This window comes from Erpetoichthys calabaricus, chromosome 7 (genome assembly GCF_900747795.2).
Source record: "Erpetoichthys calabaricus chromosome 7, fErpCal1.3, whole genome shotgun sequence".
NCBI lineage: Eukaryota > Metazoa > Chordata > Cladistia > Polypteriformes > Polypteridae > Erpetoichthys > Erpetoichthys calabaricus.
In genome coordinates this window covers 108,601,848-108,618,653 of record NC_041400.2, presented here as the reverse complement: position 1 = coordinate 108,618,653, position 16,806 = coordinate 108,601,848, and the positions used below count along the sequence as shown (strand labels likewise).

The window sequence follows — 16,806 nt, the reverse complement described above, 5'->3', positions numbered from 1 at the left end:
GGTACATGTCAATAGTATAAATTAAAACCCCTATCACATACTGTATAACAGTCACCAAATACTGTACATTATAATGTTTGATAGGATCCAGAAGCCTATCAAACATTAATGCTTTTCACCACAAATAAACCCTTCAAGAAGTGAAACTATTAAAAATAATGTGGATCCACCCACTGGTAACCACTCAGATAAAAAGTTATAAACAAGACATCCATGCTCAATGTGTAGCAATTCCTCTTGCTGACAAACTACTCTTTGGTGTTGTGTGATCTACCATGCAGAAAACAGGGGTTTTGCCTGTCCCACCTTAGCCAAATTTATAACAGCTTTACTTACATTGTATTACAGTAAGTGCTACCTCATACAAACAAAATAGCTCTTGGTTGTTAAACCTTTCCCCTTTATTTTAAAAAGAGGCCAAAGCATTACACTTTCTGTAGATATTAAAAGTGTCAACATTAGTATTTAAGCTAGCTTTTGCAAATGCCATGTAAGCTAATGATTTAACTCTCATGACTTACATGATTTTTGATTTTCTGCATTTTCTCTTCTTTTCTTCGTCTGTATACACACAACTCTGAGACACACTTTAGTCCTAACAACTGTTTCATATCTTTGGAAAACGATGTTTAGTTTGAAGCCTGGTCATTTCTGTGTGGTGTTTGCATGTTCTCCACATGTATTCTGTAATTGCTGTGGTTTCCTCTCACATTTGAAAGATTGATTGATTGATTGATTGATTGATTGATTGATTGATTGATTGACCACTCTAAATCGGTCTGGTATGAGTGACCATGGGTATGTGGGCACCCAATTTAGAACAGGTTTCTTTGTGGTGCCCAAATTGATAAATAGAAATGTATCATGATGTACCATACTGGTTAGCACCAATGTTATTTAACTACAGAAAATAGAGTTAAATGTCTGGCTTAGCCATTACTCTGTCTGGAGTTTGAATCATCCCCTCATGTCTCTGTGGTTTCACAGGCTGCTCCAGTTTTCCCAAAGATATCCATGTAAGGTTATTGGCCAAGTGTGAGTGAGTCTGGTTGTATGTCTGTATTTCCTGTGAAGGTTTATTATGCTGTCTGGTGTTTGTTCCTGGCTTGACACTCTGGCTACCGAGATATTTTAATTATAGAGATGATCATGTTTTTAAGGAAAATAGTAGACATTACTACTTTAATCAAACTTACAATTGTAGCTGACATCATCCATTTAGTACGTGTAGTATTGTAATATACTGATATTTTATCAGGCTTGATATATTTCACTCAGTCAATGGATGTTTTTGAGAAGCTAGCTTAACAGGCTTTTAAGGTGTACCTTTGTCAGTTATTGAAGTTGAGTTTTACTAAATGGCCTGCTGATTTATTCAGTGGCATCATCACTTATAGTGAATATTTAACTTGCCATTTATAAAACATCCAGTCAGTAACATATTACAAAGAAGAATCAAACTATGACAACCAAAGACTACATAAGTAGCACAGTCATTCAGTGCACAAAATACCATACAATATACAATGCAGACAACAATATACACAGATAAGCATTAGCAGATGATTAGAAAAAGAACCCTAATTATATTATTGTTTTACTGATCATCTCATTGCATCTCATCCGCTTTTCCTGGAAATGGTTGTGGTGATGATACACTGCCAAATGCCAGCAACATTCTACAGCTTCTTTTGCAAAAATCCAAGCCATTCAGTGTCCAGCTGAGAGAGAGACAGAAAGAAAGAGAGATTTCTCCAACATGCCCTGTGTCTTCTGCCAGCAGGCCGTGACTGTTACAAATCCTGTGGGTTGTGCTCAGGGCATCTTCAGTAGATGTAACAACCACCTCAGTGGCTTCCTTTTGGTCAGAAAAGTAGAGGCTTTACACCATTCTACTGCAAAACTGTCATGTAGAGTAAGTTTGGCAACCATGCACACAAACACAATTAAGCTGCTTTTTCTTACAGTGTCATTCTTTCAGTTTCTGCTCAAAGCTTGTGACCATAGATGAGACCATAGATGAAATCTTTTACCAGGAATTGAGGTCCTAATTTACCACTGCCACCATCATCAATGACATAATAGTACTGTGGTCCTATGCTCATTTGTTTATCACAAAAACACTTCTATCTTCATTTGTAAAATCTCACCTGCTTTATTTCTCCTATTTGGGGGCACTTCTTCCCTCCCAAACAGCAGAAAACAAGTCACTTATTTTTGAGGATTTATTCATTCACTCATTACACTAATTCAGGGAATGAATGGTGAGTAACCGTGACCTTGGCATCAATTACTTTTACTATTTTGGCACTTCTAGCACGATACCATGGAGAATTCATAAATAAGCCTTCTTCAAGTCCACAAAACATGTATAGATAGGATTAGAGGGCTAAATATCTGTGCAACAAGACAGATAGATAGATAGATAGATAGATAGATAGATAGATAGATAGATAGATAGATAGATAGATAGATAGATAGATAGATAGATAGATAGATAGATAGATAGATAGATAGATAGATAGATAGATAGATAGATAGATAGATAGATAGATAGATAGATAGATAAGAGAGCATTTGTCCAATATCCCATAGCTTGGACAGAATCCAAATTGTTCCTACTAGACCTTATGTTCGACTGTTGCTTATAATCTAGTATCCTGGCCTACGCTTTCTCAGAGGAGGGCCCCTTGTGAAATGGGCACAATCACCCTAGTCTGCCAGTCTTGAGGTACTGTCACTACCTCCCACACTCTACTGAATGAGTGTATTAACCAAGACACTTCTACAATATTCAGAACTTTCAATTCTTTTTAGCTAGATCTGTCACCCTTGTGGCCTTACCTTTACACAGGCAAATGATAGGAGACTGGTATGATGCCAGAACAGTGACAGATGTAGCCTCCATCCCAGGTAGCCCTCTGCATTGTGAATAAGGTGAAAGATGAAAGGCAGAGGCCACAAATAAGGTTTTGTCCAACACATCTGTTTCTTTTGCTGCAATATAAAATAAGTGCATACCCTCACAGTGGTCATTACAGAAGTTAAAAAACCTTATAAAAGATTCAATAAAAAAAATACCTGCAATGCAAAATATGTACAGGGTCTTATCACCTGCATGCCCTGTAATAAAAAAATATACTTACATTTAAATATTAAAACAATAATTATTAATAAATTAGCAAACGAAATGCTAGAATAAACTAAAAGAAAAACCCTCAACTCACAGTGACCATTACAGAATTCAGAGCACACCCAAATGAACATGCCCTTCTTCTTTAGGAAGGTTCCATTTACATGGCAGGGGTGTCAGTGTTAACTACCACTCAGTTCTACAATAGCTTTGTTTCCTACTTAAAAGGAACTTAACAAAAAATTCCTGTGCTTTTTACTCTTACAATTGAATTAAAATAACCAAAAAATAATATTACCTGATGGCTGTAAATAGAAGATAACTTAACCTCCACTACACAGGCATGTGATATGTAACAGATTCAGAAATTCTGTTTTACTATTGCTGAATGGAAACTCAGCTTAAGGTAGACATTTTCCTAAATTTTACCTAAAGCAGCTCTGTAATCAAAAAAGATCTTTATATGCTGTTCTTGGAGAACATTTGGAGCCCCAACAATGGATTAACCTTTATTATCTTATGATTTGCAGTATTCGGTGACATCTTTAAAGACAATTCCGGAGCTGTGCAGAAGATGTGACTCTCAGAATGAGGAAAGACAAGGTACTAAAAACATACAAAATTTGCAAAAAGTTTTAGTTATACTGTAGTACATTTTTGAGTTAGGTGTATATTGTATCTTTTAAAAAAACCTAGGAGAAAAAAAAATGGCACAAGAATATTATCTACTGCCATAGTGAAATAGTTATAAGGAATGTAGCAATGTGCCTGAAAGATAAATCACTTTTAAATTCATATAAAAATAACACACAATCTGTTTGCAGACTGGTTCACCAAGGTATGTAAAAATAGAAAAAAAATTATGCTAATGGATACTGTGGTTATTCTGCGGGTTGCAAAGAGCAACGCCTTGTACTAGGGAGCCCAAGAAATTCTCCAAAATATATGGTAATGCATGCATTAACTGTTTGTAACCCTATGGCAGTGTACAACTTTACTGTTATTTCAACCAAGGACCCTCCCTTGGCTCAAGTGCGTTCTTTGTTTATTTAATCTTTTTGTTATGCTTTAAATGTAATTTTGTATATTGTATTATTGACCATATTCTTGTTTTTATTTTTCTGCATTTTATTTAATATTGTGTTTATTAATTATTTTGTAATTTTTGCATTATAATAACATACTAGCTGAAATACCCAGGAGGAAAATAAAGTGTTGTTTTTTTGTAAATTGTTTGAGAAAGATATAATTAAAAAAAAAAAAAAAACTTTAAAAATAAAAATAAATTAACAAACCATGAAAACTCACTAATGTGCTTGTCTTGTGATCTTATATGTATGTTATCATCCAGTTGACACTTGGAACTGGCCAACTCTATTTAATTTCAAAAGCAATAGGGGTGTGGTGGAGCTCAAACATTAAAAATTCTGGCAGTCACCTCCAGTTCACCCTCTGGTTGTCATTCCAACTGTCAACCTGATTATAACATGCATACAAGACCATAAGATCACCCCCCCCACCCCTACCCAGAAGGTGATGGGTTAGGGTTGATTTCACCCTACAGTATTTTTAGTCAACCAATGAGAAACGTGTACCAAGTTTCATGAAAATCGCTTCAGCTGTTCAGAAGTGATGCTGGAACATACATTCATACACACACACATACTGTACATTGACTTTTATATATAATTATTATTTTATTTTGTGCACCCACAGTATAATGTCTAATTCCCTTTTAACCTGACCTCTAATGGTACCCACACTTTATTCCATATTATTCTGCTGTATGAGTTCAATTCAGTGTGCGCTTTGTTCTGTATCATGATGCTGTATTAATACTATTAAAGCTTTCTCCACACCCACTAACCTAACTAATGAACATACTCATCCATCCATCCATTATCCAACCCACTATATCCTAACTACAGGGTCACGGGGGTCTGCTGGAGCCAATCCAGCAGTAGAATAAATAGAGATGCCAGCTAAAATACTCTATTATCATATATGCCAAAGCAAAGAAAAATCAAGATGTAGCAATCCACCTCTTACAACCTGGTAATGCTAAATGTTCAATCTTCCAGGCAGCTTTGTTCAGCATCTTAAACTTCTGTACTGCATGTTTACTTCAGTCATGATGGTGATAGAAGACACTGATCAGCTCATCGTCTGATTTTAATACGCTAATCTAAGGTGTGGTGTGATCCTGTCCTCAAGGATCTCATAAATATTGCCCCAAGACAGCTATTGCCTTTCATGAAGCGGCTAATAAAACTTAGATTCTTCGTTCTGAAACAGCCACCTTCACCTTACGGAGCTCATAAAACTAATTTACACTTCTGCCAATAGAAACGAAACTGCTTGTGTAACTTTGCACTCAAACCAGTAATTGTACTTATCTCTTACCAGTAACCAAATGATATTCTAAACAGAATTCCTAAATTACCTAACTCTTAATTATAGTCAAACTTTGAAACATTGCAAGAAAAGTCCTGGTCCTTCTTCATATACTGCACATTCATTCAGTACATCTAAGTTTTCTTTGTTCTATGTCCTGCGCCTTGTTGAAGCCTAATGGGGCAGGACTACTGTGCCTAATGATATGGCTAGGGGTCTAACCCCACAGTATTTAAGAGAAGCTGCGGGTGCACTGCAATTTCGGTATTGCTTTTTTTTTTGCTTTTCTATTCCTTTTTTGATTTGCACATCTTTTATTTATTATTATACTATATTTTTAGATTAATTTATTATTATTATATATTCATATTATTATTATTTATAATTATTTTTATTCCTGGCTTTGACCCTTGCTTTGTTTATAAGGTACTTTCTTGAAATTGCTTGATTGGTTTGCTATTAATTTTTACCTTCTAGGCAAAATATGTTTGGGCTACTCTTTGTCCTACCTTGCCTTCTCATGCTGTTTTTTCAAATTCACAGGAACTTTCTAATGCATGTTCTCTCTTCCTCCTTTCTGAGGCCAGAACAATGCCTTTTGAGTTTGGGGCTAGCTTAACTTGGGATGAAGCCCAAAATTAAAACAAATTTAAGCAATAGTATCAGTTTGTAGTTGGTCTCCTTTTGTTTTTTTACAGATTGTATTCTCCTTGCTGTATCCTCAGCATACATCTGCAGAAATGCCTCACCATTTTATTATTTACTCCCTCAAACACAATGTCCTCAATAATAATTCTTTGCATTTATATAGCACTTTTCTCACTACTCAAAGCGCTCAGCAATTGCAGGTTAAGGGCCTTGCTCAAGGGCCCAACAGAGCAGAGTCCCTTTTGGCATTCGAACCGGCAACTTTCCGATTGCCAGTGCAGATCCCTAGCCTCAGAGCCACCACTCCACCAATTGGTTTTTATTCTCAACAACAGCAACTCAGCATGCACTGTACAAATTGGAATGAATTGAGTTGGTCTCTTCTTTTTCTTTGTAGCCTGCATATATACTTAAATGCATATTATGCTTTTTTTTTATTTCCTTAGTATTTTACGTATTGTTCTTGCACATGCCACTACTCAGAACAGTAAACAGTGCCACCCAGTGTAACACTAAAGTGTCATTATAAAGATTAATAAAATTATTTGTCAAGAAGAAGTGCTGAGTGCCACTTCTAGCCAATGACCTCTAAGATCACTGCATCTCTAAGTCCTCCACTGCCTCTAACAGGAAAGGCGTCTTTCTCTAAAATGAGCTGAAGGGAGATTACTGATCTCTGACCAGTTCTCCTGTATTTAACCTTTAAAAAAGCAATACAGTCCCAATCCTGCTTTATTAAGACCAAGTGCTTTCCTTAATGAACTTTGAAGTCTGTTGATCTCCTGCAAGCCTTCTTTAGCTTCACCATGTCTATTATATAAGGATCAGGTGTCTCTCGAAACAGATGTTTAGTATGCCCTCAAGGGTTATCAGGAGGAATATTGCTTCTTTCCATTTAAGACATCTCTAATTGTGTGACTTGGTATTGGTGTTTCATCTCTTACTTTTCAAGGTCATGCAGCACATTCTACAAAACCGATCACCCCAGGCAGTGTCCTTATCCTATACTAGCATTACAGCATATATCGTCCTTGTCAGTGGCTTCCATCTCTGTCCTCAAATGTCCTTGTTGGGCCCTGCCCTCTCAGTCTGCAGGGCCCCAATTGATGAAGGTGCCCATTTCAAGATGCTAAATATTTAACACTGATGTGAGGAAAAACATATCAAGCAACTGCAAAAAAAAAACTCGCCAGACACATTTAACAAGTCACATCTGCACAGTCTTTTATGGAATACTGCCAGACTTTGTATAAATATGGCCTGTGCTGAAAGCAGAAGCATGAAATCCCTCATTGCCCAATGGAAATCCAAGAAGGAGAATTCATATGGGGAAGCATTCTCTCAAAAACCTTCAAACACCGACACCAGGAATGTCAGCACGAGAGAGATCGGAACTGTTTTTCTGACTGCCAAATATACAAATTATGCCTGCTTAAGAACCTCTAAGGGTTTAGAAGACAATCTGAAACATAACAAGGACTCTATAAAGCTTTGAGGGCGAATGATACTAGCTAAACATTTGGGATTAGTAGACGTACTGAAGGGCTCATTAATTTGGTTGGGGGAGTTATTATTCCATAGATTTTTTTGCTTCCAAGGAGATTTTGAACCCAGGGAGCTTTTCGTTGTGCATCAGGCTTACTTGGCAAAGAAAGAAAGCCTGAAAGGTTTTGGTGAGGGCAAGCAGTCATCGTCCAGATGTCAAATGGAAGAAAATTAAATGGTGAGATGAGAATTGTTACAAATGAATCTTTTTAGTTGCACCTTTCAGATAAGAAAATGGAATGCAGCTACACCACAGATTTGGAGAAAGTACAGTGCTGGAGTGCCAAGAAGATGTCAGACTGCTATTAATGTTACTAGTGGCCAAAAGAAATACAGTTCTAGCTTTAAAGGGAATCTTACATAGCTGTGGCTTCTTGTGAAAAGCCTGCAAAAATGATTAAGTGGTTTCTTCAGTAAATGAACATTTCCAATGCAGGCTTGATATATTTAAGTCTTCAAGGACTATAATGAATTTTTATCTGCTCTTCATTTTTTACCAACCTGTCTTAATAGTCAAATAAAATACCACAGAGTATAACAATGTTTTGGCTGGCACAATGGTTAACACTGCATCTCACAAATAAAGGGACGTGGGTTAGAATCCCAGCTGGTCACCGTCTCTCTGTGGAGTTGGATTTGCTCCTCGCATTTGTGTGAGTTTTGTTGGGTACTTTGGATTCCGTCCACATCCCAAAGAGCTGTGGCTTATGTTGATTGTCAATAATAAAATAGTCTTTTACAAGTGATTGGCAGGGCATGGATGTGTACATTTCTTGTTGGAGTGGCAGTTTCAATGAGCCCAGGCCTCAACAACCCTTGATCTTGTAATGGGATAAAGGGTAGAAGAAAAAGAATTGGCACGCTGACACAATAGTTAGCACTGTAAGCCGGGGGGCAAAAATTCAATTCCCAGCATAGGCATAATTTATGGTTTCCTCTCACATTGTAAATGCATGAATGTTATTTTGATTGGTAAGTCTAAACTGGTTCTGTTTATGCAAGTGTGTTCTGGAAAGACCTAGCATTCCATCTAGGGAATCCTGTAGTCCGCCCTATGCCCGATATGTAAAAGAGTAGATGAGTTCAGATAGCATATTGCTAATTTGTAGTGATGGGTGACCCAAGAAATTAGCTTGAGTCCTAGCCCAGTCAGCTTTTGTCTGATTTTCTCTAGCTTGAAGTACAGATTGATTTATAGACTTTTGAGTGGGTTCCGCAAAATTAAATGTATAAGTGTGCTTTGTGACTAACTGGCATTCCTTTCATGTTGGGATCTGCTACTCTATAATTTTGTGAGTGGATTCAGAATATGGTTAAATGGGAATGATATTAATTTTTATTGTTAAAGGTCATCTGGGTATCTGTTACTTATTATTTAGTTTCTGCTTTATGTATGTTAAAAGGAAATGCAAGGGTATACTTCATACTCAAGATTGAATTAATTTCATCTCCAGTTGGTTCTAAAACTGAATGTGTGTGTCTGTTTTGTTCAACTTATTCCATAATAATTATTCAGACTGTAAGATGTTGATTGAGATTAACATAAAAGCGCTCATTATACTTCCTCAATGTAACAAGCATTGACAGTTATGGTAAAGAAAATGTGGGTCTTTGAAAGAAGGCTCAATCAATCAATATACAGTAGACAAAGCCGTCAAACACATGCCTAATTTATATAAATATGAAACATGTTTCCTAACTTAGTTTCTATAGCATAAAGTATTCATTGTACTGTTATGTAAAGTTCCTGGGGCTCTCCCTGCTACCGACGTGGACTAAAATTGTACAACAGCACCACCCTTTGGTCAATATCTGCCTTCAGCTCACTTCCTGAATGGTACTCTGAACACCTTTCACAAGCAGATTACATGAACTCACTTTATAAATCCTGTGTCTCAATTTCTACATTTGAACTGTTTCCCTGCAAATGGATGTTTACTGAAATTTATACTTATTTAACCTTCGATATTGTGGCAGTATTTGGTTGTAAATTATTTTTAGCCTATACTAACAATTCACTTTTCAGTCAGACTGATTTGTTGGACTCCTTTCCTTGCTTGTTCAATATGTATTTTAATTATGTCATTTACTCAATATTTATGTAGCACCTTTTAAAACTGGAGGAACAATGTTATAGAGTTAAGTTGCCTCTTCATTACATGTGGGGTTCTGTCTGTGTACAGGACTGTCCATCTTTGCATGATTTTACTCACACCCTAAAGCCATGCTGTTAGGCTGGTATGCCTACTACACCAAAGTCTTAACCTAAGCAATGATAAAAACACAATCACTTGCTAGGTACAAATTGCAATAGGGATATACCAATACATATTTATTTTTTCCAAAAAATGCAGATTTTTTTCATAAATCCGAAAGTGCTTCAAAACATTTTTCCACTGTATCTTTAAGTCTTAAGTCTCACCTTTGAATGATAAAATGTATCATTATAAAGCATGACATAATGTTTCTAGTAGTGCCAAATCAAATCTGAAACTTCTTCTTGGAAAAACATGCTTTGTATCTATTTTTTTTAAATTAAGTTATAGAATCTGTGATTCTCTGGTTTTGAAAAGGTCATCTCATCTAGCACAATGAGTTCTATCATGGTGTAATTCTGTGATTAAGGGTTGGGGAGGCATTTGGGGTCCTAATGAATCCAAGTTTAACCTCTCTTAAAGATGTGCCTTAGATTTGAAAGTGCATATTTATATAATGTTCTACAGTAGATGCTATGAAGTGCTGATCGGAGTTTTGCTTAACTTGTAGTCTCCACTTGAACCACATCTGGGAAGAGCTTATCACATACAGTATCTATTGGCAGGTGTTGTGATGTGAGATTTTACATATAACTTGATAAATGTTTTGCATGTCTTTATTTGTAATTTAGGCAAAGGAATGTAATTTAGTGTTTACCCTCCCCCTTAGGAATGGGTGCTTTTTGAATTTTACGACAGGATTTGGGGGATGTGTTTTAAACCAGTTTGCCGAGTATTTCTTTGCTAAAGTCATTTCTACCCCCCGCAAATAGGCTAAGGTGTACCTTAACATATGGTTTGGGGGCAGGTGTTAAGATGTTCTATTCCCCCATTGGTTTGAGGTATGGCTGTTTAGAATTGGCTTGTCTCAGAGGCCTTTAAATACCATGATGTCCTATTGGCTGTAGGGGTTGGACAGAACATCAATAAATGTATGTGTTTAACCTCACACTCTCTCTCTTACCAACCAACATATGATGAAGAAGCATCTCTCTTGCTAACCTGTGATGATGAAGAGAACACAATGAACAGCACAGCTCAGCAGCCATTTTGAACAGACATGTGGCTGAAAGCTGAGCAGCAATGATGCCTTAACTAGAGACATTTAAGTAACTAGAAGTCTGTGTGCCACCTGAACTACATATCACCATTTAATCAGGTTGTATGGTTGCCAATATTCAAATGTACTTTGCATTTTGTTATTATTTATGAATATTATCAGTAATACATTATTTTATGTGTAACTTAACTTCTGCTTGTCTTTTTACTACATCTAATTGCCTGAAGTTATAGATATAGAAGGGAAGGTGGGGATAAGTTATATACAATAATACCTTATAAACAGTGGTAAGTCTGTGAGATTAGGCATTCTAAGGCTACATATTAATAATACAATAGGGGAAAGTAGAGCAATATATATTACTCTACCAAGACAAAACAGCAGGGTTTCTTAAACAAGCGGTGCCTTGCTTGACTGCTGCTTTAAGCCCCAAATTACTCCCACTCAGACTCTCCCACTCCTCAGATGAAATTCTAGATCAGACTAACAGGCTTTAGCAGAGAAACTTGCTGCTGATGTTTATGTTATTGGTTATTGAGAGTTATATACTTAAAGGCAAGATCCAGATCCAGATCATCTGTTTAATTGATCTCAAATGTTTGCATTGTCTATTACTCGTAATGTCCATTGACTTTTAACATATTTTGTCTAATGTGTCAATTTGGTTTAATAGTTTGGTTGAACATATATGTGGCATTTAGGCAGCATGACAGAGTAAGAAAGCCCATTTCATGATAACAATTTTCTGTTTCTTTCATTATTTGCTGCAGCACTGCCCTGGAGCATTTACTTAGCTTATTTTCCTATAGAAAGATGACAACATCTAAATGTGCTTCATATTTTTAGCATAAAACCTGCCAGATGTTACTAATTGGGAAATCTTGCATTGAAAAGTCTTATTTTCTGATTTTACGATTGATCGATACATCTCAGCTTGACGTTGTTAGCCCATCTGTTTGAAATTCCTTGGTGTGCCATATTTGTGTTTCTGTAATGCACTTGTGTCCATCCCAATGACCTTAAACATTATGTTATTTGCATTTTAACAGTTTGATATTTTTAAACCAGCGGTGTCAAACTCAGTTCCTGGATGGCTGCAGTGGTTGCAGGTTTTCATTCCGACCTCTATTTTTTCTAGTAGTAACCTGTTACTAGTGCTAACGGAACATTTTGTGCTGCCTTTACTTTAATTACCTTACATTTTAACTGTTTCATTTTTTCTTTAAATAGCAGCTAAACAATAATGAGATGCAAAGTGAGCAAACAGATGACTAGGCTAACTTTGATCCCATTTGCACCGGTGTCTTTCATATAGTATTTGTTTCTATAAAGATATAAAAACTGAAGGTCTGAGAAATAATGATCCATCGATCTTCTCTGGTCAAACCAGCATTTAGATGTTAACATCAGAAAATCGAACATTTTTGGAAATGACAGGTATGGCAGAATGACAGCAGTAGTGATGGGATGTTTGATGCAGAGGCTTTGAAGCGCGCATGTGGTTTAGAGTAGCACACTGTGTCAAAACAACGTATCAAAACTTGTACCAAAGTCCCATTACCAGGTTACTGGTGTTGCTGTAACACCAGGTAGGGTCTGAGTGCTATAAAGTTTTGCACTTTCCTATATACTATAAAACAAGATGTGAAAATGCTACTTTTGATGTTGAACTAAATATGGACTCTAGAACTGAAAAAAGTGATCTAGAGTGTGAGAACATTTTGACGTAGTGTCTGACTATACAGTAAGTCAAATACTTTAGTATTCTTCTGTTGTGGAGCTTACATACGTCATTAGTACTATAGGCACATTCCCTATCCCCCTTATACACTGCTTCTTTCACTTTGCCCTGTCGCACAAGCACATTCCTAACTGAATATGATTCTCTTTGCCCCTTAGTTCTAATATTCCCCAAACACTGGTGGAAAAATATTAATATTTTAAAAAACCCTTAGATGGAAAAGTTGTCACATAATTATGAATCAGTGGTGGTTTATAATGTATTCATAAAGTTTGCTTTAGGACAACATGTTTAAACATTTTTTATTGTAGAAAATTGTTGTACATACTAACATGAATATTTATTTCAACATTTTAATGACAACATGATTATCATAAGATCAAATAAGAACACTGAGAGTCCTTGAGGTTTTAATGCACTTGATGGACTGAACAAATAGTTGTTTATTTCTTTCACTGTCTCACTGTCTTGGCTGCTATAATTTCTTAAAACCATCAGATGTCACTATTTTTAAAACTACTCCTCTTTTTCTGGCACCGTCAGGACTGAAGCCTCAAAAGTTTCATGTGGCTTTGTTCACCCATCACTAGGGAACACTAACAAGCTATAGATTTAAATAGCAGGTCTCATTAACAGCTAAATGGAGGCTGATTGGAGTGAAAATGCAGACCCACCAGGACATTTAGAGACCTCTGAGTTAGCAGATCATCTTTTAACTTGTCTTGCATCTCTTTATTGTAAGAAAAAATCAGGAGTGGTCTCCCCTAGACTTTCTTGTATATTCATATATGGGGATGGATATTTGAGGAGTAAACCGCAAGACAATGATTTTATTTTTATATTATGTTCGTTAAAGAATCATCAGCAACAAACCAAATTAATAATATATTGAATTATTATTATAAAAAGTAAAGTTGAATAAATCAAACTCTGAAGCTGCATGAATAATAATAAATAGGTAAAGTACCACTTCCAATTAACGAAAATAGCCCAAAAGTTGATAGAAATCTATGTTTTGTACCTAATACTTGTATGCAAAATTTGGTTGACCTAAGTGAAAGAGTACTCAAGTGATCGTGTTTACACACCCACAGACACACATACAGGAATAATTCCAAAAATGGTATTTTCTGACTCAGGGAGGTCAAAAACGTCGAGATTAATCAAAATCTCGGAATGGAATTTTTGGAGGATTCCAATACTTTCCCTAGACTTCATATACGAGAATGTCAGGGAGGTCTAAAATGTCAAGATTCATCACAATCTTTAAATGAAATTTTTGGAGGATTCCAATACTTTCCCTATACTTTGTATATGAGAAAGTAAAAAACAATAAAGCAAGTGAATTAAAATGAAGGCAAAAGAATTTTGCTGAATTAGCAGTAGTAACTGCTTACAAATTACGAAAGTGGCTAAAATGAAAATCTGCATCCACTCTGGCTGTCTAGAGATTTCATGATCCTGTTTTAGACAATTCCATATTTAACTCATTTTTTCTTGATTAATTTATACAAAGATCAATACTGGTCACTGTGTGGGAGTGTTACTCCATGAATGGAGCACATTCATTGATGGGAAATGTGGAAAGGTAGTACCACCTAGAGTACCAATTAGGAGTCACAATGACAACATTGTAACAACAAAAAATCAATCACAACATAACCATTTTATAATTAGCTTGTATTAAATCATCATCAGTGTACAATACACATCAGGCTCTGCTGGGACAACTGCAGCAGTTAGGTGAGCTGATCTGGGTTTTCTTGCATCTTCTTCACATACTTTCAGCATTTACAGGTTGAAAGATTGCAGAGGGCTGCAATTCAATTCATTCTAAAATGGTAACTCTTTTTATAACTTTAAGATAATATAGTTTTGACAGAATACACAAATCAGTGTTTAACTAGGGGCTTTGCTCCCCTTTAACTAGAAGTCTCTGTAAACAAATAACTAACATGCATAATAAAAAGAAAAGCAAGCAATGTAGCATAATAATAATAATAATAATAAGTAGAAATAAAATATATATTGTGTATGAAAGAATAATATTTATTAAACAAGTCATGCAAAAGAGTACAAAGCTTATTAATACACAGAGCAACAGTTTTGATTAAACTTCACTGCCATCTAAATATAATATTTATTTTTCCAGAGGGCTTAATACATTGATATTAATAATAAAGGCTTGCTTTCATGTCCAAGTTATTGTTGCTATGTAGTTTGCCTGTTCTTTCTTTGTCCACATTGTTTTTCCTTTGGGCACTCTACTTTCTTCTGATCTCCGCAATTTAGATTAAAGTTTCATGTGTCCAGTGGTTGTCTAGAACCACATGTAAGGCTGGTTCTTATTTTGCTGCCAAGATAGGCTCTGGCTCCCTGCAACCTTTTGTTGGAATACATGTGCTTGAATAAAGAATTATTCATATGCCTATTGTATTTGTATCACTTATGATTGCACAGGGAAGAAAAAGATTTTTTTTCTCCTCATTACAGCTGTTGTATTTCATTCTTTAATTTTTGTCACAGAGGTTGACACAGAAAATGACTCAGTACAATAAACTGTGCTTTATTAATAATACATGTCATCCAGTCTTTTCTCATTATGTGCTTGCTCCATTAATCTAGGAGAAGCTAAAAAGAATGCAGCTTTTATGTTTGTCATGTGCACTGCAGTTCCTTACCAAATTGGGACTCTAAGTGGAATCTTCTTCTTGAGCATCAAAACTTTCCAACCTGCCCTTCCTTAAATCCATTACATTAGTATTTCTTATTACAGCTTAAATTTAAACAAAACATATATAAATAAATAATAAATAAACAAAAAAGTACATAGCACAGAGTTAAGTAATTACATAATAAATAACTAGTAAGCAAGAGAGCCTGTGTGTTGGTGAAATTTACAAACATATCCTCAATGCAGCAACACTCTGAGCACTTAATATGTTGACTGACATTAGTAGCTTCTACAGGTCCTGAGGTCTATATGGTAGAAATAAATAATCCTCAACCATTTATTAGCTAGGTACTGTAACAGCAGATAATATCTGTTAAACACCCAAAATCTAACTTATTACACATAATGCTAACACTACTCCAATGTTACTCCAGTAAACCACTAGCTTTACTGTAGTGGCAACTGATGTACCATTAGCCAGCTTACTGGAAGTCACAAAAATTTAGATTTGTAAACATATTTGTGAATTTCCCCTTGGGATTAATAAAGTATCTATCTATCTATCTATCTATCTATCTATCTATCTATCTATCTATCTATCTATCTATCTATCTATATCTGCAAGCGAAGCATGAGCTGCTTCTTCATACTTTCATTTTTTTCTATTCTATAACTAGTGTTGACTTGAATCCATCTCTCTGCTCATTAATGGAAAATTATCATAACAAGTGGCTGTCAAAGATGTTAATCTGGTGCTCATGAAACAGCAATAACACCATTAGGTGAGCCTAATCAGTCCATCAATCATGGGCCCCAAGCATAGTGTCATATGTGTAGAGGAAAGGCTGGCTTTGGTCACGTGTGTGCAGAATTAATTCACTGAATCTGCTAAGTGGTACCAGCATTTTTTAATGTGTTATTTAATTTTAAAATCACTCATTTTCAAGGAAAATAGTTTTGGAAGAAACATTTTAAGCACAAATACATCAAACTGTAATAGCATTTCCTTATAACAACACAGTAGTGATTGGAGCAAACCTTTATTGTAAGAACCATTATGGTAACAAATCTGCAATAAAAGTAACATTGTCAAGGCAAACCTCTAAAACTGGAATGCAATTTACTGTGGAAAATGCTGAAGGAAAATAAAATGTTTATTTAAAAAGTAAAATTGTACTAGTTACTTAGATTATTCCATTTAAACAGGTAATAAGTCTGTTAGCAAATCTGCTTACATACATAGCTTTTCAGTATGTTATGCATCATATAGAAGGTGAATTGCTTTCTTCCTAGTGATTCAGGCTGGAATGATTTAATGCATTCAAAATATTCCATACTTCTGATATTCTTAGAAAT

General features: G+C 35.6%; 1 protein-coding gene across 2 annotated transcripts in view; it reads left to right on the top strand.

Annotated features, from left to right (window-relative positions):
- The window catches only part of sncaip (synuclein, alpha interacting protein), a 250,325-nt gene that overhangs the window by 177,301 nt on the left and 56,218 nt on the right, over positions 1 to 16,806 (top strand). For both annotated transcript variants that reach the window (XM_028805251.2, XM_028805252.2), the window contains exon 4: positions 3,664 to 3,736. In XM_028805251.2, coding sequence (XP_028661084.2) covers positions 3,664 to 3,736 — 73 coding nt within the window. The remainder of the gene's footprint in view (positions 1 to 3,663; positions 3,737 to 16,806) is intronic.